The sequence below is a fragment of the Megascapheus bottae genome, chromosome 15, assembly GCF_031878675.1.
Source record: "Megascapheus bottae isolate mThoBot1 chromosome 15, mThoBot2.hap1, whole genome shotgun sequence".
NCBI classification, from domain to species: Eukaryota; Metazoa; Chordata; class Mammalia; order Rodentia; family Geomyidae; genus Megascapheus; species Megascapheus bottae.
The window spans coordinates 29780386-29804505 of record NC_143523.1 but is presented as its reverse complement, the minus strand read 5'-3'; the positions used below and the strand labels follow the sequence as shown (position 1 = coordinate 29804505).

Genomic DNA, 24120 nt, shown 5'->3' with positions numbered 1-24120 from the left:
TTCCATAGATGAAGGAATTGGGGACTAGTTATGATAAATTTCCATTAAACAAAAAAGAGCTGTAGCCAAGACCTACCCCAAGCAAGAGACTCAAAGAATATGCAGGTAAAAACTTAGATTAAAAATAAATTTCATGGACTTTATCATTTAGGAAGTTCTTCCAAATCTGTGGTGGAGGCCCCTATATTTTTGAGGAGAGAAAATACAATTTTATTTAACCATTTTAAAAAAAATTCATTCAACTTACAGTCTCTAAAGTAGAACCTGCTAAGAGCCTAGCTTTGAATTGCCCTGGTAGAAAGCCAGAAAAGTAATATCCAAAGCTGATGAGCATTCATGTTTCAAGTAAACTTCAGGTAGGTAAAAAGGCATGTATCCAACCTCTTCTCAAAAGAAAACGAGACTAGAGAAAAATATCAAATTTAAAAAAATGCTGAGTCAAAAAATATAGCACTCTGAGTCTATTAAAATTGATTTATTCAAAAGTCAAACACTTATTCAAGGAGAAACATCACCACAAAAAAAAATCCAACTGGGAATCAATAACAATATAAGTACATAGTAAATAAAATGAATTTGTTAGCTAATTAATAAAGAATTGTTTTATGTCAAAAAAGAAAAAGATCAATAATCCAATAGAGGATGGATAAACAAATAAACAGTTGTTCACCTGGGCCATAAAAGTGTTATTAAGTCTAAGAAAATGCCTAACCTCTCTTATATTAAGATACAATTCTTACCTATTAGACTGGAAAAGATAAAAAAACTTGACAAACCTCCTAGGAAAAACTTTTAATTTTATACTTTGCTTGGGAAAATAAATTAGAACCACCTTTATGCAAGAAACTTTATAATATCAGTAAAAATTACAACCAAAGTATCCTTTGACTCAGCAATTTCCCTTCTTGGAATTTATCCTACCATACTAGTGTTTGCATATAAATACATGTGCAGATATGTATCTACTTTATATAAATATATTGCAGCCTTTAGATAGAGTAAACACTTGAAGAAAGGAAATACCATTAGAAAAGCAATTAAATCAAAAGCAGCATGCTTATGTTGGGATGCTAGAGGACTATTAAAAAGGATGTGATTCAGTCAGGTGCCAGTAGCTCATCCCTGCAAGCCTAAGCTACTCAGGATGCTGAGATCTGAGGATTGTGGTTCGAAGCAAGCCAGGCAGGAAAGTCTGTGAGACTCTTTTCTTCAATTAAACACACACACACACACACACACACACACACACACACACACACACACACACTGTGGCTCAAGTGACAGAATGATAGACGTGAGCAAAAAACTCAGACTATACCCAGGCCCATAGTTCAAGCTTGAGGACTAGAGTGCTCTGGATACATTATGTAAAATGGCGACAGGCAATATATTCAGTGGTACATGTTGAAACACATGTAGACTGATCCAATGGCTGAGATTTGTTCTGAATTTTTAGCATAAAGAGAAGGAAGAGGAAAAAGAGGAAGAAGACAGATAAAGCATGCACATGTGTGAGACCAAGTCTTGGTAACTATTCAGACTGAGATGATAGTTATATGAAGGTTCTCTGAACACTATGCTACTTCCTTTATGCATTCTTACTGATTTTCATAATAAAAGCCTAATAAACAAAGTACGATATAGAGCAGTATGCAGAAAGCAATTTGTATGGCTTGTAATTATTATTATTTTTATTTTTTGCCAGTCCTAGGCTTGAACTCAGGGCATGAGCACTGTCCTTGAGTTTTCTCAAGGCTAGCACTAGGCCATGTGAGCACCACTCTGGCTTTTTCTGTGTATGTGGCAATGAAGAATGGAATCTAGGGCTTCATGCATGCTAGGCAAGCACTCCACCACTAGGCCATGCTCCTGGCTCCTGATTACATTTTAACAAAGAAGAGTTTGCTGCCTTTGGGAGGATATATTTATTCTACATTGCATACAGCATAGGATAACAATAACAATAATTAATAAATTTTAAAAAAATCAACAAAAATTAGCTTCAAAGAGTACAAGGGCGAGGACTCAATATTTGCATACCCAATGCTATGGACATGGTAATGGAAATATAAACTTAACTATATAGACATAAAAACCTAGGACTCTATAGACATAATGTTTTATTTCATAAACTAATATGTATCTATGACATACAAACCCTTAGCCTAATTTTGATTAAGTTCTAAAAACTAAGTGCCAGTGATTATATAGAGATTCCCTTCTTGAACACTTGTTTGTTAAACTTGTCATTTGAAATATGATGTAAAAATCAATGTTAATAAATTCTTTAATAAAAAAAGTTTTTATTAAAAAAAATCGACAAAAAACCAAGGGTAGTCCTGTATAGGAAGGTTCATGAAGGACAGAGAAAAACTCATTTCCCTGTGTGTCTTTTCAACTAAATTTAGAATTTTATCTATTCAAAACCACAGATAGAATGATTTATGAGGAAGCATTTCCCAGTTTTCTGGCTGTGCTAACAAAATGTTTTAGAATCAGTATGTGATGCCCCGGAGTATGAAATGGCTAAAATCTAAGATGTCAACGAGAGAAAAGGTGAAGGCCTTGGTTACTGCTCTCTCAGGGAAATATGAGGCCGCCAGTTGCTGGCATGCTCCTGGGAGCTTGCACAGACTCCTCACCCCTGACCCTGAGGTAATGAGTCCTTTCATTCATACACTCCATAGGAACATCTAAAGCAGTTGCTCAACCCAGCAGATAACATAGCTACATTTTGAAATCTTGAAAAATTGTTAATTAATCCTCTCCTAAAGGGATTATGATACCTGTAAAAGGACTTGCTGGCTCATTAGAGCAGAGTGCAAGGCAGAAGGCAGTTCTGAGGAAAGCAGGGGAAAGGGCATCTATTGCTCTGTGGGACACAAGGTATTGCCACGTAACTGACCTTTGAGAGCTTGTGAGTACAGCTAACTATACACATATTAGTCCTGGGGCTTGTTTGGCTACTTGGGGGAAAAAAGCACTCTTTAAAGGTTAGTGGCAACAAATAAATAAATAAATAAACCCCTGGTGAAAATGAATCTTCTGAACAACGTGAACTTTGAACGGCACCTCTCTAGAATACACTTCTATCTGAATGTCAGACTCCCATTTAAACTACATCTGGACCGGAAACTTCCAAAAAAGTTACATATCAAATAATACACTACATCCCAAATCCTAAAAGATGGTGTCTCTTTTATAATGCCAAAGCTCAAAGGCAGAGCCAGTTATCAAACTATATATGTGTGTGTGTGTGTGTGTATACATACATATACATGTAATATATACACATACATATATGACTATAATGACATACCTCAATATTTCACTATTTAGCTTAGAGGGGTCTCAAAGAGGTTTTAATTATGCTAATGTTCTATTTCTTGATCTGAATTGTGATGATATAGCTGAGTTTCTGTATGAAAGTGCACTGGTACACTAATACTTCAGCTCTTTTATAGTGATGCCATATTTCTATTAAAGATATACAATTCTATTAAAGATATACAATTCAAAACTCCATTAACTGATCTATGATGGTTCTTTAATGCTTTTCCTATTACTTATCCTATGTTCTGACTTCTCTTTCTTGTCTTCCTTATAAACCTCAGTGAGAGAGTTTTACTTTTTAAGTCATATATTTCAGAAAAGAGCTGTCTTTTTCCCCCCATCTTGCAATGTTTCAAAACTTCTTAATAAAGCTTTGTTGCCAGCTCCACCCCTTCTTATGCCTGGAGCACTGGCTGGCCTTGGCTGTAGCGAGCTCTCTGTGCTTTGATAGCCCTGTACAATGCTGCTTGAACTCCATGCCACAAGGCAACACTGTAAAGAAGCTCAAAGCAGAGAGAAGATTGAATATTGAAAGTGGAAGCATTTTATGGGCGGCGATTTGCAAAGATGAGCAGAACTTCTCACATTTTGGTGGGCACATGCAGAACTGATTGTTAAAGAGGCTATGGGAATTTTGTTGACATTTGTTTTTATCCGGTGTGTCCTTAAAAAATAAAATACATACTTCCCTCCCTCCCCACATACCCCTCTAATACTATGAAATGTGACTATGTAATAAGGCTGTGTACTTTTGAAAGAGGCCTGGGTTCCACAGTACTGAGGATGATTCATGAACAGCACCCAGCTCTCCTGGGTTAAGGCCTTACCTCGTTCAGGGCGCACATCCGAGCAATGGAGCCAATGTTGTTGGTGATGGTGACCAGTGTGGCCCGGGCCAGGTCTTCCTTGCTGATAGAATCTCGCTTTTCTTTACTCATCATGTTGCCAAAACTATTGGAAATATTAGTGAGAGAGTTCAGAAGCATCCTCAGCAGGATCCATGCTTCCACAGAGGTATTGTGGAACGCTCTACAAATAAACTGTTCAAACTCAAATGGCCTGATTTTGCTACCATGGTTTGTAAGCAGATAGAATTACTGTATGGATAGCTAGCTGCCCCTTTCTTAACAGGGACAAAGTAATATGATTATTCATGGGGAAAATATTTCAGTGTCTCTAGATCTGGATAAGAATGGAACAAGGGAAACCGTTGTAGTTTTCTAGAACCTTCTTTCAAAGTTGCCTTATTTTAAGCACAAGCATGAAGAGCCAAACTTCTCAGTGCTTCAATTAAGGACAGGAGATTAAATGTGAGATCTAAAAAGACAGATATTTGCACCAAGCTGCAGGCTGGTGCTATTTTTTAAAAATTAATGATAACAACCATGAAATGAAATCCAGGATGGAGAGCCTGCCTCATGTTCAATCACTACAGCTCCTTGCTACTTTGTCTCTACCTGGATGCTACAGCAGATCCTTGAAGGCCAAATCGTTCATAGTCTCCTCCGTAAATGTCCTTCACCAGCTTATCAACATTGGTGCTGTCGCCTTTAGCTGCCATTTCCAGAGCTTCTTCAAAGGTCTCACAACCAGTCAGCAAGCAACATAGGCCTAGGAATGTTCCACCTCCAAGACTAAAGGAACAATAAGGTTCATTTTTTAAATTTTACTGTAAGATATTCCCATCCTAATCCCCAACTACATTAAGATCATTGATATGAGTAAAGAGAAACAAACGTAAAGCAAAGGGGCACTTACACTGAAGTGCTAGAGTGCAAAAGAACTTTAGAGTTAGATTGCATAAGGAAAGAGGGCAGGGATCAAAACTGATCCTGAAGGGAAACTTGCCCCTGTATTTGAGAACAAAACAAGAAACACTCTCACTGATTTCCGTTGTGAGACCTTCAGCTAGCCACTAACCTAAGTCTTCCTATCTAAGACAAGGGGCTAAATCATGACCTTTTTTTCCTTTCGGTGGTCTAAAGCAACAAATTACCATTACAACACCATAGGCAGCTGAAGGAAAATATTAAGTAAAAGAAATTGTACCTAGTTCACAAGTATGGAGCCAAACCATCCAATGACAAAATCAACTCTCTTCCTTTTCACTAACATTTCTTCTCTAGCACAGCACAGCAAATCTTAAATTTTTTGGGGGGGAGGGGCTGATATGACTTTTTTTCTAGCAGTCGTTGAAAAAATATTATTGACATTTTACTTACTACCCAATAGGAAAAGAGAGCCAAAAGTCACAAAATGGTTCAAATGCTTCAACTATGTTTTAGAAGCTTTCCATTGTGTTGGGGAGAAATATCTTTTAAGCTAGGTTTTGGGGCCCTGATTCAAAACTAATTATAGCACCTGAGAATAACCACAATGTGTATTCACATAAAAGTTGCCTAGTAAAAAGAAAAGCAGAAGCTCCCATCGGGGAAATAATATCAGAAAATGGAGCTCCAATCCCTAAATTGTTGTGCTATGCTTCATTCTTTGTTTTCCTTTAGAACAAAATGTATGAGAGCTCATGTCAATTGATTCTGAGGCCTTAATAGGCCACTAGCTCTGAGAACTCAATCTGTGTTTGGCTCTGGCTTTTAATTCTAAACTTAAGAAAATCAGGTTGACATAGGTTATTTTGGAAGGCAGCTGTCCTCACCACTATACTACCAAGGTGCCCGAGATAAGGTTATTTTGACATAAGGATTTTGGACATAATAGCTTGATACAAGAATGGGTGTTGTATATTACTGTCAATGACTAGTAATAAGAAGGTTCCAAATTACAGACAGGAACATAGTTCTGTTAATTGCATCTATAGCAAAACTTTGTGTAAGGTTCTTAAACTGTGATTTGTACAGAAATACAGTCTTGATGGAAATTATGGGAGTCTTTCATGGAAAATTATGTAGCTAGGTACCACCAGTAGCAGCTACCTAAATTACAGTAACAGGCAATGGAGAAACAGAGCTCCACGCTGTGATTCTGAATTCCTTCTAAGAAAGTTTATCTTAAATGTATAACATAACAAGTCATGCTACCATTGTTGGATTCAGCCTTCCATACAAAGCTTCTGTGCGTGCGTGCGTGTGTGTATGTGCGTGTGTGTATGTGTGTGTGTGTGTGTGTGTGTGTGTGTGTGTGTATTTCGTGGTGCTAGGGACTGAACTCAGGACCTTGCTCATGTTAGGCAAGTACTCTGCCCACTGAGTTATGTTCCTATTCCTGCGAGTGTGCTTGAATAGGAATACTTCTTTGGGTTGTATAGTGCTTTGATTTGTCTTGCCCATATCTACTTTAGAAAAGAAATCTTTGCTTATATTTCTAGCTTCACAATATCTTTCATTCCTAATAATCTTTCTTTGAACATTAGGGATCATTCAATAATATACTCCAATTGTAGGCAACTTAAGAAATTGGCTGACTTAGAAAGAAGGTAATTCATCAACATGGTATAAGTGAGAAAGGGCAAGTACAACTGGAAAATGACAGGTGATTCCAGATAAAGAGTCAAATGAGGAAAGCAAGCATGAATTTGCACAGCTGGCACACTACAGAGAGGAGGGAAGGATGCATGGTGACAGAAGAGCCAAGAGTCTCCTAGTACTTTATTAACATCCTCAACCTGCTAACCATTCCATAATCACATGATTTCCTTGCTCACCATCAGATACATATGTTTGTTTTGGCAGACACATAGTAAAACCCTTACTGCACCAGACACAAACATTATGTTGCCATTGACGAGTATCATCATCTGTCATTGTGATTTTAAAGAGAAGTAAAATAAACCTTCAGTAAACTTATTTTTAGTTATTTTTCTTTCAGTGCTGAGGATGAAACTCAGGGCTATGTACATGCCAGACAAAAGTTCTACCTCTGAAGTACATCCCCACTCCCAAATATTCATTTTCGTAATTAAGTTGTTGACAACTGCAGAACATTGGTCATTAATGGACACAAATGGGCATTATCTTTAAACAGGTTCAATATAACTGGTTAGATGTACTGCTACTTTTGCCAAAGATTCTAGGATCATTACAATTGAACAAACTAGATTCTGACACTGTCAGCTGTAAAAATACTATACTTTCCACTGACATCCATAGGTGAATTGGAGTATTACTGGAAAAATGCATGGGATGTAATAGACGTACATGCAAAAAGGACCTTTAAAACCACATTTAAAACAAAACTGAAAGAGTGAAATGGCTTCCAAAAAACACTCAATGGAAAACTAGTATGTAATAAAACAAGACCCCCCCCCCTCCCCGCCCAGGATAGCTATCAATTCACAAAGGAATAGAACATCTTAAGGCCTATTCTGGCTCCTATCAGTGATTTTCAAAGTGTGTTCCATTTGGTAACGTTCACTGCAAACTTGTGTTGGAAGTTTTAGAACTTGGATCAAAGTAGCCTTTGAGCCCAGTGTAGTGGCACAACCTAGAATCCTTGTATAGGGAAGGCTGAGGAAGAAGGATTGCAAGGATAAGGCCTCTTTGTACTACCTAGTGAAGCTTTGTTCCAGGAAGAAAGGAAGGAGGGAAGGAAGGAGGGAGGAAGGGAGGGAGGGAGGGTGAGAGGGAGGGAGGAAAGAAGGAAGGAAGGAAGGAAGGAAGGAAGGAAGGAAGGAAGGAAGGAGCAGGAGGGAGGAAAAGGTATTTGACAGAACTCTGGTTGAGGTATCAAAAGCTCCATGGACTTGATGACTTCATGCCCCTTCAGTACCTTTGGCAGTCTCCAAAAGGACTCCCCATGAACACATTTCCAAAATCACTGGCTGAAGTGAGAACCTATAAGGAAACCTGAACAACATCCAGATAGAATTTGTTGAGTGTTGAAGAACACTGGTCACTGACTGGCTTTTTATGAATAACTAGATTTTACCGAGATTATTTCACATGTAAGCCAAAGCCACAACTAGTTCTAGGTAGCTATTCAAAATGACCCTGATCCCTAGACTTTCCACCTTTAAAAAATACCTCTAATGAAATGGTGCAGTGTTTATCAATGGTACTGTCAACATCTCTAATATGGAAAATGTTTAGCTTATTGTTACCTTGTGTCAAGCTTTACCAGTTCAAGTCCTCCTGGCAGGATGTCTGTAGTCACTATACACCTGGTCTCTAAATCACTGTTGATATTTGGGGCTTAATAATTTCTTTGTTGCTGGAGGAACTGCTCTAGGGACTGTCAGATGTCAGCACTATCCTCAACTTCAATGCATTCAATGCCAGTGGCATCCCACCTCCACGGATGACAATCAAAAAATGTTGCTAGCCATTGCCAATCACAAATTTATGAAGATCCATCACCAATCATGGCTATACATTGAGAAAGAGAAGTTCTACTTATAATGGGTAAGTAGTACTTCTGTACTTCACTATCACTGTGGTATTTATCAGTGCCAGGAAAGCCTGTAAAAACAATCTAAGCACCAATAACTTGCATGACAGAAATGGGGACACTGAGACCTAGGAAAGTAACATGAGATCTTCATTCTATCAAGAACAATGGTTTGGCCAGGCACTTGGTGGTTCACACTTGTAATCCTAGCTACTCAGAAGTCTAGGATCTGAGAACTGCAGTTGAAAGACAGACCAAGAAAAAACATGGACTGGAGGCATGATTCAGGTGGCAACATATCAGCCACAAGTAAAAATGTCAAACAAGAGCGCAATGCCCTAATGCTCTGAGTTCAAGCCCCAGTGCTAGTGTACATAAACACACATACACACATAAACACCACAAGGCTTCCAATACCACATCCCAAAGCACATTCTATAACCTAACTTAACTTGTTCCTCTAAAAATAGTGTCTGTGGTCCAATAAAGTAGAGGAATACTACCTAACAAATCAGTTTAATTTTACTTACACTAGAGTTTCTCAAATGTATCTGACAGTCTGGACACTGGTGGCTCATTTCTGTAGTCTTAACTACTTAGGAGATGAAGATCTAAGAAAGCCATCCTAGGCAGAAAAGTCCAAGAGACTCTTATCTCCAAAACACCAGCAAAAAGTTAGAAATGGAGGTATGGCTCACATGGTAGAGTGCCAGCCAGCTTTGAGTGAAAAAGCCAAATATGAGCTTGAGACCCAGGGTTCAAGCCCTAGTACTGGGCACAAAAACAACAACAAAGAATACATTCAACACAAAGATTTACTATGTATTGGTCATCAAGGAAGCAGCCTGGTTTTAAGCACAAAGAGGTTCCTCTAGTGGAAACTGTGTTTTACCTGGTCCCTGTAACTCTTTTATAGTTGTCCTTGGAGTACACTGCTAGAATGCTGACACCTGAGCCCATGTTAACCAGCAACATAGGGTATGGGTTATCAAGGCAGTATGGCTTTTTTTGACACAATTCAGGATTTGTGGGATTTTCAAAGTAGTAACATTCTGGCTTGCCATTGAAGCCCACGGAATCGACGTAAAGCAGACCCTGTATCAGACAGTCCAGTTCATCCAGTTTATGGAGCTGCAGGTCAGCAATCTGAAAGAAAACAGAACCTTGTGAGATGACACGGACTACCTTGGAGGAAGTCCCAGATTGGGCCATTCAATTTAAAAGAAGGAAGCACCCAAATACATCCAGTTGTGACATCACGCTGATAATCAGCCAATCTACTGTAAAAATAAAAACAGCTATGTACAAAGGACAGGAACTCTCTCACCTGGTTATTGGCAAAATACCTTTGGATACCTTTGATGGCTCTGAACTTGTGGCTGAAACCTTAGAGAAAGAGTCTTTGTAGATGTTAAAGATCTTGACGAAATTATCTTAGATCATCTGGGCAGACCCTAAACCCAAACTCAAAACCACCATTTTGAGTCTTTGTTTCCAGATTTTGTATAGAGAACAGAAAATGTTTCTCTCGACCTAGCTACTCAGGAGGCTGAGATCTAAGGATCACTGGCTCAAGCCAACTCAGGCAGGAAAGTCCACGAGCCTCTTATTTCTATTAACCGCCGGAAACTTGGAAATGCCACTGTAGTTCAAAGTGGTGGAGTACTAGCCTTAAGCAAAACAGCTTAGGGACGGTGCCTAGGCCCTGAGTTCAAGTCCCATGACCGACAAAAGAAAGAAGAAAAAAAGGAAGAAAAAAGAAAGTGTTTCTCCCTCTTTTTCCTCTCTGTATCTGTTTGTCTTGTCTTTGTGTGCATCCGTGTGTGTCTTTCTCTATCTGTCTCTCTCTCTCTCCTTTAACCCAATTCTTGAATCATCTAGCTGGAGTCTACCAGCTCCCTTAACAGTCTTCCTAGCTTTCTATTTTTAGCCCTTTGCTTTGCCACTTCAACAACAACAACAACAACACCTAGAACTAATGCAAAAAAAAAAAAAGTCTTATCAGAGGGTATCATGACTATTTTTCTGTGGTAAAGATGTTCCCTGAGTGATACAACAAGCATCTACCAGTCAGCCACTCTCTGTTTTGTTTGGTTTTGCTTGCTCACTTTTGTTTCTGTATTGGCACTAGGGTCTGACCTCAGGACCTCAGTGCTATCCTGTAGTTTTTTTTTTTGCTCAAGGCTGGTGCTGTACCACTTCAGCCACAGCTCTAACTCAAAATAAGAGTTTCACAACCTTTCTTGCTTAGGCTACTTTGAACTGTGATCCCCAGATCTCAGTCTCCTGACTGGCAAGGATTATAGGCATGAACCACTGGAGCCTGTCTTTCCATTGTCTTACAGTTTCTAGAGACTGCAAAAAACCTGAACAACTTATAGATCTAGATATTTTATTTTTTAAAAAATAATCTTCATTATAACAGTTAGCCAGTAGGAGAAAAGATTTGACTTCACATCACTAATCTGAATTTTCCACTTAACAAAGCTGACTGAAATCTCTATGTGAAAAGCACAATCACTTAGAATAATATAAGGCTGGTGGTAGAAATATTCTTGATACATGAAAATAAGCATTTGAACTAAGGCTTGGTGAACAAGTAAATACATCCCCAAAATGGTTCTTAATGATTTTTTCCCCAAGTACTGGGATTTGAACTCAGAACCATGTGCTCTATTAATCATTTGAGCCACAGCTCCACTTCTAGATTTTTATTTGTTTGTTTGTTTGTTTTTTAATGGTTAACTGGCAGTAAGAATCTCATGGATTTGTCTGTATAGGCTGGCTTTGAACTTGTATCTTCAAGATTTCAGTCTCCTGAGTAGCTAGGATTACTAACAAGCCAACTGTGCCAGGCCAACCAATGTCATTTCTTATTAAGGAAAACTTTTGAATGCAATGCATACAGTTACACATTTTAAGATAGAAATAGGATAGGTCCAGAGCTCTCTGGAGGTTTGAAAGACTATACTGGGGCATAAGGTAAATATCTTCCTTTCTTCCCAGAGTCCACACTCTTCCATTACACTCACAGCACTGATGACAATCTGGCTATTTTCTGGCTAGTCATGTGCCCCTTGGGCCCACGCTAATGACCTTCTCCTACTCAACGTTTAGTAAACACTTATTAAGTGAAAGTGGAAAGTTATACACCACCCGAAGCTGGAAAGTGTCAATTTCATCAGCTAGTTTAGGAGTCTTAAGTAAAACTTGCTTTAAAAATTAATTAGAGGTTCACCAACAATATTGACAGCTAAGCCTAGAGTCAACATAAACATAGACAGAGACATAGCCTGTCCAGATGGACACCCTGAAACTACACTGAGGAAAAAAGAAAATGCCTGTGAAGATAAATAAACTAAGCACGTACACCTTCGATCTAAAAGGAGACATTATTATTTCACCTTTCCCCTTGAAATGATTTTCAAGTGCAATGAGCAAACAAACATCTCTTCCACACATTTTATTAAGGGATGGGTTTTTTTGGATCCTCAAGGCCAACCAGCCCCAGAGAGAAAACAAAGATTATTATCTTAGTCTTTTTATTCATCTTTTTTGTCACTTTTGTTCAGGCACATGGGGAAAAAGGAGGGTACAGCCAAATAGCTACTTAGATTTTCAAGCAGGCCACACGAAAGTGAGAACAAGTTCAGAATTACATCTCAAAGCTTACAGTATGTGGAAAGTCTGCAACAGGTTAAGATGACAGCTAAGAAGAAACATTTTCTTTGAGCTGAGGGTTTTTTGTTTGTTTGGGTTTTGTTTTTGTTTTTAATATTGGTGTTGAAAATGCCTAGAGATGACAGTAATAAAACATAAAAGGGTGAGGCCCAGAACTGGGTAAAAATAACAGAATGATAAGAACTATGTAGATGGGACATATTACAGTTCACCTCTAGCACATCAACATCATGTGGTCGTGAGTGCCTGGAGTTGCCTAATGGTCTTATTTTTCTGAAATTCATATATGATGTAAACTTTTAGTATGTCGACAACTAATTAAATAGTTTTGGTCTATACATTGCAGGTCAAAGTCACTCAAACAAGAATGAGCATAGCAGGGTTCTTAAACATTTTAGATATCAGAATCACCTCTATTTAAAATACACACACACACACACACACACGTAGCTATGCTTTACCTCTAGTGTTTTTTGTTGTTGTTGTTTTTGTCAGCCCGTCTATGCTGTAACTCAGTCTGTCAAAAATAGTTAACTAAACAAAAAAATCACTCCAAAAGATAAAAACCATTTCAAGAGGGTCGACATCTACTCCTTAGAAAGATTCTATAGTTCTACTCCAAACCAGTCATATCACTCACCCATGAGTAGAGAAATGAGGTACCAAAGTTGGTTATTTCTGTAACCAACTTTGTAAAATACAAATTAGTATGATATATGATATTTCCAAAGGTAAATTTATGGCCACTAATTCAGTAAATAAACTTGGTAGTGGCAGAAAAGATTATTATAATCTGGGCATTTGTGGGCTAAAACATGTTCTTCTATCTGTTCAAGAGGCTGAAATTTGAGAATGGAGGTTAAAAGCCAATGGGGACAGAAAAGTCATTTTAAAAGGTGTGGTTGACTTTTGACTCAAGTGGTAGAGCATCAGCCATGAGAGGAAAACAAAGCCAGGGAAGCTGAGTGCTAGGACTGAGTTCAAGGCCAGCTAGATCCTATTTCAAAACATTTTCTTAATGAGAAAATTTAGTTTGGACAGTGATATTAAAATATAAAACAAAGAAGAAAGGGAGGACCAGAGAAAATAAAAGAAAAAGGAAAAATATTAAAATGTAGTATTAGTTCAAACACTGAAGAAGGTATAATTTAATTCCTGCCACATAGTTCATAGATTTTTCTTATATAGTCTAAATTAGATCAAAACCAGTTACCATTATCTAAGAATTTAAGTACGCTTACTATATATAACAAGAATAGAGTTATCATACCTAACAACTGCTATTTAGAGTCTTCTGAAGATATGTCACTTAGCTTTACTTACACAGGTTTTGTTTATTTGATTGTACTGGGTACTGGTACAAACAACTCAGGCCTTACACTTTTGCTTGGCTTTCTAACTCAAAGCTGGTACTCTACCACCTGCACCACACCTCCACTTCCAGCTTTTGCTGGTTAATTGGAGGTAAGAGTTACAGACTTTTCTGTCCCAGCTAGCTTTGGATCAGGATCCTCAGAGCTCAGCCTCCTGACTTGCATGAGCCATCAGCATATTGCTCAGATGTAGTTTTAAGATACCTATCTGCAAAACTGTGTTGCTTCTTAAAAAAAAAAAAGATTTTTTACAATAGGAATTTGCATATATGTTCTGCTTTATATTTTTTATCAAATTGTTTAACACAAATATTGATCCTTTGCAACTAAGTAAGTAAGCATCTTCAATTTTCTATTCTAGAAAGAGGAAGGCTTTGGATTTTGCACATCTGTATGTCGTGGCACTCACTCTTCTGTCTACGACACCTGGCCTGAATACCTAAATGGTCCCTCCAAATACTTCAAGTGTCTTCCCCAATGTCACCACATCACACACCTTCAACATTCTGCCTTCCTTACTCTTCCCTATTTCCTCCTTCAGAGTTCTTATCACCATTTATTGTTTATTTGATCACTGACTTCTGCTAACAGAATATGAACTGGGAGGGGGAGGGGAGAAGGAGGTAAGAGCTTTGTTTTGCTGCTACATGGCAAATTATTTATTCAATGAGTGAATGAAATTGCTCACTGCATGAGTAAAGTCAAAGAGCTTATGGAAAGCAGATGTATGTAAACCCTAGTTGTAATATCCCATCCATTTTGGGGACATGAACCCCCAACAGTAAAGTCAACAGCACTCAGTGAATGGAGCTAGGAGTCATTTTAATAGTAGCACAGCAGCTACTCTCTACCTTTGGGCTGATAGAAAGAAGCCTTGACCTTCAGTGGGGGTGAGCTTTTAAAGGTCAGCACCACATGCAAGTGGAATCACTGTATGATATCACCTTATGATGTCCATAGTCAATAACCACAAGGATGAAACCACAGGCAGGTGGTCACAGGTGGTCAAGCAGGTTAAGCATTTTTACAAAAGCGAAAACAATTTGGCAGCTAAGCCTGCCAGCTTACTACAGTAGTCATCTTCACAGAGTGTGGATATTGGCACATCAGTTGGTGCTTGGTCAAACAGGCTACAGGAAGAGACTTGTCTTTTTCAGTCTGTCTTTATTTTGGCCAAGATTGATCATGGAAACATAAGGCCTTCCGTGGGTTCTTACAGATGGACAATCAGCTTGGTTAAGCTATTTAGCAGATCTGTTCCCTGTTGTAGTCTATTCAAGAAGTTGTAAGAGGCTGTGCAAAGGTTGATATCCCCTTTTTCAGTTCAGAACCTTGACAAACACACTTGTTCATAGCCAGCACAGATTGAGTAACTTTTTTTCCAGGACATACCTTACCCAAGAGAACAGATAAAGGCAATGAGTGAGCGGTTACATTAATCCACTGGTAACCTTGCCTCACTTGAGCCTCCTTAATAGAGATGGACAGATAGCATGTCCTTGAAGGAACCAGGAGCTCACGGTACAGCCACCTGGGTGTGTGTCAGCATTCAATCAGAGCCAGAATAGAACCCAAGCTGCCCTAGCTCTTAGCTAACAGGTACTACTAGATTAGAACCTCTCAATCAAGCTCTGGCTTCCTCATCCACCTAAAAGCTTCAGTTTTGTTGGTGGATAAAACTATTTATAAACCCAGGGCACTTATGAAAGCAAATGGGTAGAGAGTAATCACTATTCTTAGCAGGATTTACGGAATGCCTTCTGGTTGACTATCTATCTATCTATCTTATATTGGTCTATATATCTATTGCACTGACCCCATAATTATAGAGCAAGTGTCTGTGGAAAATGCTAATCAAAATGTGTACTTCAGATACATGTTACATCATCTTGCCACATTGTACAGCAGTAATTTTAACAGAAATGATGATGATGATGATGATAAATTAATACACATTGAGCTCTTACTAAGAGTCAGGCACACACTATGTAATCTTCTTTGTATCAGCTCTATGGTCTGAAGCTATTTTTATTTCCTTCTAGGTGAAGAAACTGAGGCACTAGGGAACATCAACTTGTCTAGATACAAGGTTAGTTGTCATGTAGTACCCTGGCTGCCATGTGAGAGGCTTGATTTGTTTTGACAAGGACCAGCCTCACCTACCGTTCTGAAGTCCTCTTCAAACTTGAAAGCCCCACCTCCCGTGGCGCAGAGTGTGGTGTGGAGACTGGAAAAGTTCTTCTCGCTGCCCATCTGAATGAACCTGTGCATGGCACAGGTGGGGAAGCGGATGAAATGCAGGTTCCCTTTGCGTCCACACATGGTCAGGTTTTTCAGTTCTAGGTGGACATCCCGGATCCCAGTTTTCCCGTAGGCTGTATTAGATGTCAAATACTTTCTGATGCTCTTCAGGTTCTCCACCTCCTCTTGTTCCTCCTCGGCCGTAATATCCTTTGGTTCAAAGTAGACCAGCTTAACCAGGGTCCCACCAATATCCATACCGAACCATGGGAATGCTAGACACAAGGAAAAAGAGAGTGCTATTAAATTCTGTACATGCCAACACATATTCACTTCTTGAGTATTCAATTCAAAAATACATTGAACATCAGTTTGAAAATTGATTCCGTGTTTTACAAAGGGCACAGAGAAAAATGCTTAATTTTAGAGGTGCTCTTAACTCTGCCCTCCCTTGATCCAATGAGAAGGGCTCAGAACTGAGAAAAGAAAAAGGATTCTGTTGTTTCCTAAGTCATTCTTCTGTCTTGGTAGGGCTGGAGTATCTTGATAACCTACAGCCATTCCACCATTTCAAAATATCTGTACAAAGCTGGACTTCAGTGGCTCAAGCCTATAATCCTATCTTAACTAGAGGCTGAGATCACATAGCACACATATACACACTCAGAAATACTTTCCTGCTCACAGTATAATTTTTTTCTTTTTAGCTACTGTCATATTTTACATGTGCATTTTTATTCATCTTACTGAAATTAAGGTCTACCCAAACTTATGTTCCTACCACCACCACGCTGTTGGTGGAATGAAGATCAGGGAAAGGAAAGGCATCCCAGTGCAGTCTCCAGGTAGGGCTTAGGCTTTCCATTGTAGCCAGATGCTGTGATAAAGTCAGCTATAGCATTGATAAGATCCTTTACATCTTGCTAATTCACACCTTTTTCCTTCTTTCTAAACAGATGTCTCTTAAAAAAAGTATTTCTAGGCACGAAACACCCCCAGTGAGAGGACACGAAGCTTGTGCAGGAGAGAAAGAAGACCACCAGTGGGCTCCAGTCGTATAAACCAAAGATACTGTGCCTGGGTGGGGCTTTCCAGAATGCAGTGTCAAATTCTGTGCTAGTGCCCACATTCCTTTGGCTAAGCCCAAAGCTCATCCACATCTGCCATCTTGCAGAATCACCACACACATGTGGCTGTTATACTGTCAAGGTGTGGATTGTCTTTCTCACCTGGAATACGCAAAATCTTGTTGCAAAATTCAAATCCACTCAGAAAACATGACCATTTCAACATTGTTTTGAAGCAGAAGTCCACCAATTGTGGCCTGTGGTCTGGGCCTGATGCTGACTGCCACCTGATTTTACAAAGAAAACTTTCTCTGAACACAGCCCTTCCTTGGCAACACATGTGCTGCCCCCAGGCTGGTCTCACAGCAGAGACCCCATGTTTTTCTCTTTCCAGAAAAAGCTGCCAATTCTTATCCCCAAGTATCATGATTGTGTGTTCAGAACTGAAACAATCTCATAACATTACTACCATCTCTCAATGAGAAAGTACCACTACTCCATCCTGTGGCATTGAAAATACTTCATCTTCCTAAGCTTCCATGTTCTTCATCTGCCAAGACATAATAATAGTATCAGCTCAGGCTGCTGTAACGAAAGAGCACAGACTTGAGAGTTTAGATGCCAGAAACATTTGTTGGGAAGGTGATTGGTACTGGCATAATTTGATACCATAGAGTCCAATGTGTTCCTGGAAATGTATTGCTCAAAGCAGGAATTTCAACATCAAAATGTCAGCCAGGTCAAAGTCTAGTGAGGGTCTTCTTCCTGGGTCCTCTACCTTCTGACTGGGCCCTCCAATAGATGGTGTGTGTCTGCTGTCTCTTCTTGTAAGAGCACTAATATTATTTGATTAGGGCTTCACCCTATGACATCATTTAACTTTAAGTACCTTTTAAAGGCTCTGTCACCAAATGACTCCATACAGGGGGATCAGGACTCGAACATGTAATTGAGGGACACAATTTACTCTAGAGCATTATTTCTCAGACTTCTTATAAAGCTTAAATAAAATAATGTATATAAAAGTATTGATGCCAACTATGTAGGAGTGAAATAACAAATTGCAGAATAGTCTTTTGATATAATAAAATATTATTGTACTGAAAAAAAAAAAGTATTTCTAGCTGGGCATGGTGGCTCACACCTGTAATCCCTGTAATTCTAGCTATTCAGGAGGCTGAGATCCGAGGATCGCTGTTCAAAACCAGCCCAGGCACTAAAGAATGTGAGACTATTATCTCCAATTAATCACTAGAAAAAGGGAATTGGGGATGTGATTCAAGGGGTAGCCTTGAGCTGAAAAGCTCAGGGACAATGCCCAGGCCCAGAGGTAGGGCAGTAGCTTTGAGCTGAGCTCAAACCTCGACTGAAAAAACAAAAAAGTATTTCTAGAATAGTTATCAAAAATTTTAGCAGAAGTGCACGTTCAAGACTAAGGATAGTGAGAAAGAACATCATAGCAGGAGCTCAGGGGAGAGGAACCTGCATTTTCTATCACAAGAGAACCTGGCTTGTTTTGATGGTATATATGAGGTGGTTAGCAGCTTTAGCATCTTTAACTACAAAACCTGTGGCCCTGTTCTGAGATTAAGCAGCAGGGAAAGAAGAAACAGATATTGGAGATGGGCATAGTATTTGGAAAACTATTACCTATGGTAACATGGAAGGCAAATACTAAGAAGCTTGCTGATCTAGTGAAAAGACTGAAAGTCAAAAGGCAGTAGTATGTGTTGGCTATTTGATGCATTTTGAAAGACAGAAGAACTTAGCAAACAATTGAATGGTTCACAAACAAAAACCAACAGAAAGGACAGGGAGAAAGAAATTCATGAGACAGAATTGCAAAATAGAAAAAAAGTGCTGCTTCTCCTTCCCAAAAGACAAAAACAAAAACAAAAAACAAACAAAAAAACCCAAAAGGAAGCTTTTGAGTAAAACAGCACTTTGCATTTAGCTTTGACACTCTTATTCCCAAGTGAAGAGAATGGTTTCCTGCCCCCTATTAACACTCTATAAAACCGCTACAATGTGTCCAGTAATGATGAGGTTAACTTTAGGGCTTCTTAGTTCAGTCTTTCAGTAGAGTAGCTCAGGGAGAACCAAAGATGCATTTTCCATGTAGAGCCATACTGAAAACAGCAACATTCAGTCACTAAATTAGGGAGACCCATAAGATACACAGGTGACACATAGATGTTTAGAAAAAAATGGAGGGCTTCACTACAGGCATATAAAAATAAACTGGAAACCAACAAGAAACCTGCCTCCCTTTGAAAAGAGTGGCAAGACTGAGGAAACCAAGGGAATGAGCCTTTTAGAGTTGGGATAAGTGTTGAAGACCCACAAGAGCTCTGTAGTCCCTGACTTTCTATGTCAGAAAAAAGTTAAAAAGCCAGGTGCTAATGGCTCATACCTGTAATCCTAGCTTCTCAAAAGACTGAGATATGAGGATAAAAGCCAGCTGAGGCAGACAAATCTGACTTGTATTACCCTTTAACCAGCAAAAGGTCAGACACAGAGGTGTGGCTTGGGCAGAAAAGACAAGAGAGAACACAAGGCCCTGAGTTCAAGTAACACACACACACACACACACACACACACACACACACACACACACCCCAACAACTGAGAAAGCTGCTCATCCTCTAAGGAGCTCACACTCCTTAGAGTTCACTTTGGATCTGTCAGAAGACAGACTTAGAGCAATTTAGTTTGGACTTATTTTCTACAATTTGGTATGGGTGGGTATGGAGGATGCTGAGGATCAAACCTGCCCTGGGACGTTGCAAAGCAAGCACTTCACTCACAGGTGGAGTTTATTTTCATGCTAGAATTGCACAGCAGTCCATTCCATGAAACAGATTAAGTGTTCCGAGGGTCCAAGCAAAGGATGTTGGGTTTATAGACCGAGTAGGATGAAGTACGCAGAAACCAAAGACCAAATAATGGATTTGATCATTTTAATATTAGTTCCTTATGACTGGAGACAGAATAATAGGAAAATAATTAGCCTGCTTTGGGGATTTTTGCCTATCATTTTGCTAAATCTGGATTTCTCAGAAAGTCAGATAAACTGTTTAATTTTAGGTTGGTGACATGGAACTTCTTCTGCATGACTGACTTCATTTAGATTGCAAGCCTGGTCTGAAGGGCCTCATTCTGGTACTCAGCTAAAACAATGTCCACTTGTAAATTTCACCTCTCAGATATGATCAAGAAATCTAGTGGAAAAGGGAGTCCTCCGAGAGATAGATCTAAGGGATGAGGGAACTTGACTAAAGAGTTCCCCCTCACCCCATGAAGAACCAGGGCACCAAAAAGATATTTTTCGGGGGTGGGCAGGTTCTGAATTGCTTCTGCATTTTTCAGTGACTGAGGTCCAGTGGCAGCTAACCATCTTCCCTTCATCCCGTTTTCAAATGGCAGCTTATAGTTGTTTTATATTAATATGCTATGTATATGTAAATCAGATCATTATCTTTTCTGTCCAGAGGTCACTAGATTAAGAAGAACCATATCCACAGTTGAAGGAGAAATAACTGTGTCATCTCCTAATGTAGAGCCTAAATTAGGCATCGCTCAGATGCCAAGATAGGTGGGACACGGGAATGGTCTCCTCTGGGGAAAGTAGGGATGTACTGTGCCTACAAAACAGAGTGTGTGCCAATCATCTGCTCATCGGAGGGACAAACTGTCAGAGTCATCAGCTCTGTTGGCCAAAGATTTATGGTCTCTTCCAGGCCAGTTGGGTCAGACCAAAACTCGTGGCTTTTTAATAATTTATCTGGGCAATGTTCCTAAGCTGCCCAGTGAGTTGTGAAAGGAAAGGACGCGTGTCACTTGTAGGCAAGAGCACTTCATTAAACCCTCCACAACAGTCTGTTACCATAACCTGCAAAATGTAAGATAAGGTTCTGAAAGTAAAGACAAGCCCAAATGGAGATCCCAGCCACCTGCAGTGAACTTGTATTTTGACACACAAACTTTTGTTTTTAAAGATTATTGTTATTGCAGGATTAACTTGCTACATTGGTCAGCCCTGCCTGACTATATGAAATAATAATTAACTCATAAAGACAAAAGGTTTGTTTTAGTGCATGGTTTTAGATGTCTCTGTCTAATACCAAATGACTTCACTGCTCTTGTGGGCCTCTCCTGGGAAGGGGCAAGGGGTGTTTATCTAGCCCTTGAGGCTTTCCTGTGTTTCTTTCCCCTACTTCCTGTCCTCCATGAGGTGAAGACCCTCCTGTTCTTTCTACCACCATGACAGTCTGTCACACTGCTGGCCCAGAATCAACAGGGCCAAATCTCTGAAACTGTGAGCAAAAATAAATCTTTCCCACTTTAAGTTGTCCTCAGGTGATTAAGTAAGTAAAATAATGTAACTGGTGACAAAAGAAAGAAAAAGAAAAGGAATGACTGAGCAAACTATCAGAATATTTTGAGGGTTGAGTAATCAACAATAAAACCATTCATGAAGCATCTTAAAGATAGTTTTACATTGAGTTAATACTAATTTTGTTAACTTGCCTAAAGACTTCCACAAGGTTTATAAAAAAAAGAACTATTTGAGTTAGATCCAAATGTGCAATAAAATTATGATTCTTTAAATGTTTCTTATCTCCAAAGACTAGCTTTCCCTTTGTTATGTATCCCTTTGGTTGAAGTGATTTAACTGCTAGTATTTACATAGAAATGCCAAGTGCAACATTCTGATTACAGATAAGATAATTGAAATTTAAAAAGATCAAAGAAGGTGGCCAGGGGCCAGGAGTTTGGCCTAGTGGTAGAGTGCTTGCCTAGCATGCACGAAGACCAGGGTTCAATTCCTTGGTACCACATATTTGGAAAAAGCCAGAAGTGGTGCTGAGGCTCAGGTGGTAGAGTTCTAGCCTTGAGAAAGTCCAAGGACAGTGCTCAGGCCCTGAGTTTAAGCCCAGGACTGGCAAAAAAAAAAAAAAAAAGAAGGTGGCCATTGTAGTACATGTGCATAATTCTAGCATGGAGGCATTAAGATTTAGACTTTGGGCCAGTGGTAGAGTGCTTGCTTAGCATGCATGAAGACCTGGGTTCAATTCCTTGGTACCACATACATAGAAAAATGCCGGAAGTGTTGCTGTCTCAGGTGGTAGAGTTCTAGCCTTGAGAAAGCCCAAGGATAGTGCTCAGCCCTGAGCTCGAGGCCCAGGACTGGAAAAAAAAAAAAAAAGATTCAGACTTTGAAGCCAACCTTGGCTACACAGCAAGAATCTGAGACCAATGAAGTTACAAAATGAGAGTGTCTTAAAAAAAAAAAAAACCCAACCCTCCCCCCCAAAAAAACAAAAAAATGAAACCTAAAGTAGGAAAAAAAGTTCAAAGAATTGTTTAAAGTCAGGCACCATAGACAGTAGACTTGTCAGCTTGATGAGCCAGTAAATTTCCCATTTTGCCAGGCCAATCTGAGTTGTATTGCTTGACACTTGTAACTGAAGAGCATCAGAGAATTTCTGTGGGAGCATTTCTTATTTATTTGAACCATTTACTAATCAGTAAATGGAGATAGGCTAATCTATCTGTAAAAATCTTCCTGATTCTTACGATCCCTGTCCTGAATATACACACACCCCCTTCCAAAACCATGTCAACAGCATAACACAGCAGAATAGAAAACTTACCTAAACACCTTCACATGGTGAATACAAAGTTTAATAGAAAGGTTTTCATAACATTTTAAATAAATCCATAATTACTGAACAGGAAACAATCTGTTAAATCTTAACTCTATGCAAAGAAACTGTTAAATGTGCTATGTGATTTGAAAAAAATAATGGCTCTGTAGGGGCAACAGAAACCATATACCAAGGTCCCCTTTCAAATAAAAGGATATGAGATATCCTTAGTTAAACCTGTGATAATTCCTCTAGTATCGGCAAGTATAAGTACTTACATACTACCAAGTCGGAATGCAGAGTGGCAATGCTTCCATGGAGCTCTATGGAAAAATATATTAAAAACTTCCAGATTCCTAGCCTCTTCCATAATTTGGTTCTAATTTTGGTAGGGAATGGTAGTTCAGTGGTAGAACTCTTTGCCTTATACTGGAAACATGACACTCAGCAATGCTGTTCAACCAGTCAAGACACTTGTCATACAATGGTTGCTTCAGGTAGGAATTAAGGGTGGTAAAAAGATCAGATTTACCTATAGTTTTGGTCCATTTTCTGTTGCAATAACTAAACAACAGTCTCCAGATAAGTTAAAAGAGAAGAGGTTTTATGGAGTTAGTGTTCAGGACATGGGAAAGCCAAAAAGCACAGAGCCAGCATTTGTTTGCCTTCGAGTAAGGACCTTAAAGGCCTGTACTGTGTTCTATCATGGTAAAACACTGGAAGGGGATACAGGCATATGAGGAAAGTACATGTCCAAGAGAGCTGTTATACCAAACCAGCATAATAAGAACCTGCTTTCATACATACTAATGCAGTATTTGAGAACTACCCAACTCTTTCTCCTTAAACAAGGGAAGTCTAGTATGTAATTCTATCAGAAAAAGCAGTGTCTCTATTATAATCCATTTTGAAGACCCTCAATTCCCAACACCAACAAATAGAGAATCAGATTTTAACATGGGCATGGATGAGGACAAACCATACCCAAGCTACACATAACTATTGACTTAACACTCTCAGGATAAGACCCATTAGTTAAATGTGGTGACTCAAATCACATTTAAGGGCACAACCATGTATGTTACAAAGAACCCTTGTTCCTCTGGCACAGTCCAGGATTCCAATCATCTTTCTTCCTCTTGCCCATATGAGTGAAGGTGATCATATTTCCATAAGTGAGAGGAAAGAGGAAAATGGGAGGATTCCTTTTAGAACTGAGGCAAACAGATGTATGATCAGAGCAGCAACACAGAAAAAAACGGCATTGGGATTTTACCTCTGTCATTCAGGGCCAACTTACATTAGGCCACAGTAGGCACAGTGCCAAGGAGCTGCAATACTTTTACCCACACAGTATATTTGAGTTCCTTTAAAATCAGAGGAAAACAGGGGATTATGGGTTGAAGAAAATGCATTGGTCTTGATACTCAC

General features: G+C 39.2%; 1 protein-coding gene across 4 annotated transcripts in view; it reads right to left on the bottom strand.

Annotated features, from left to right (window-relative positions):
- Pank1 (pantothenate kinase 1) overlaps positions 1-24120 on the bottom strand; it is an 86207-nt gene that overhangs the window by 4626 nt on the left and 57461 nt on the right. For all 4 annotated transcript variants that reach the window (XM_090346294.1, XM_090346292.1, XM_090346293.1 and 1 more), the window contains 4 exons: positions 15894-16246; positions 9569-9822; positions 4791-4967; positions 4161-4284 (listed from right to left, as the gene is read on the bottom strand). In XM_090346294.1, the coding sequence (XP_090202420.1) occupies positions 4161-4284; positions 4791-4967; positions 9569-9822; positions 15894-16229 (891 nt within the window). In that variant the 5' untranslated portion in view covers positions 16230-16246. The remainder of the gene's footprint in view (positions 1-4160; positions 4285-4790; positions 4968-9568; positions 9823-15893; positions 16247-24120) is intronic.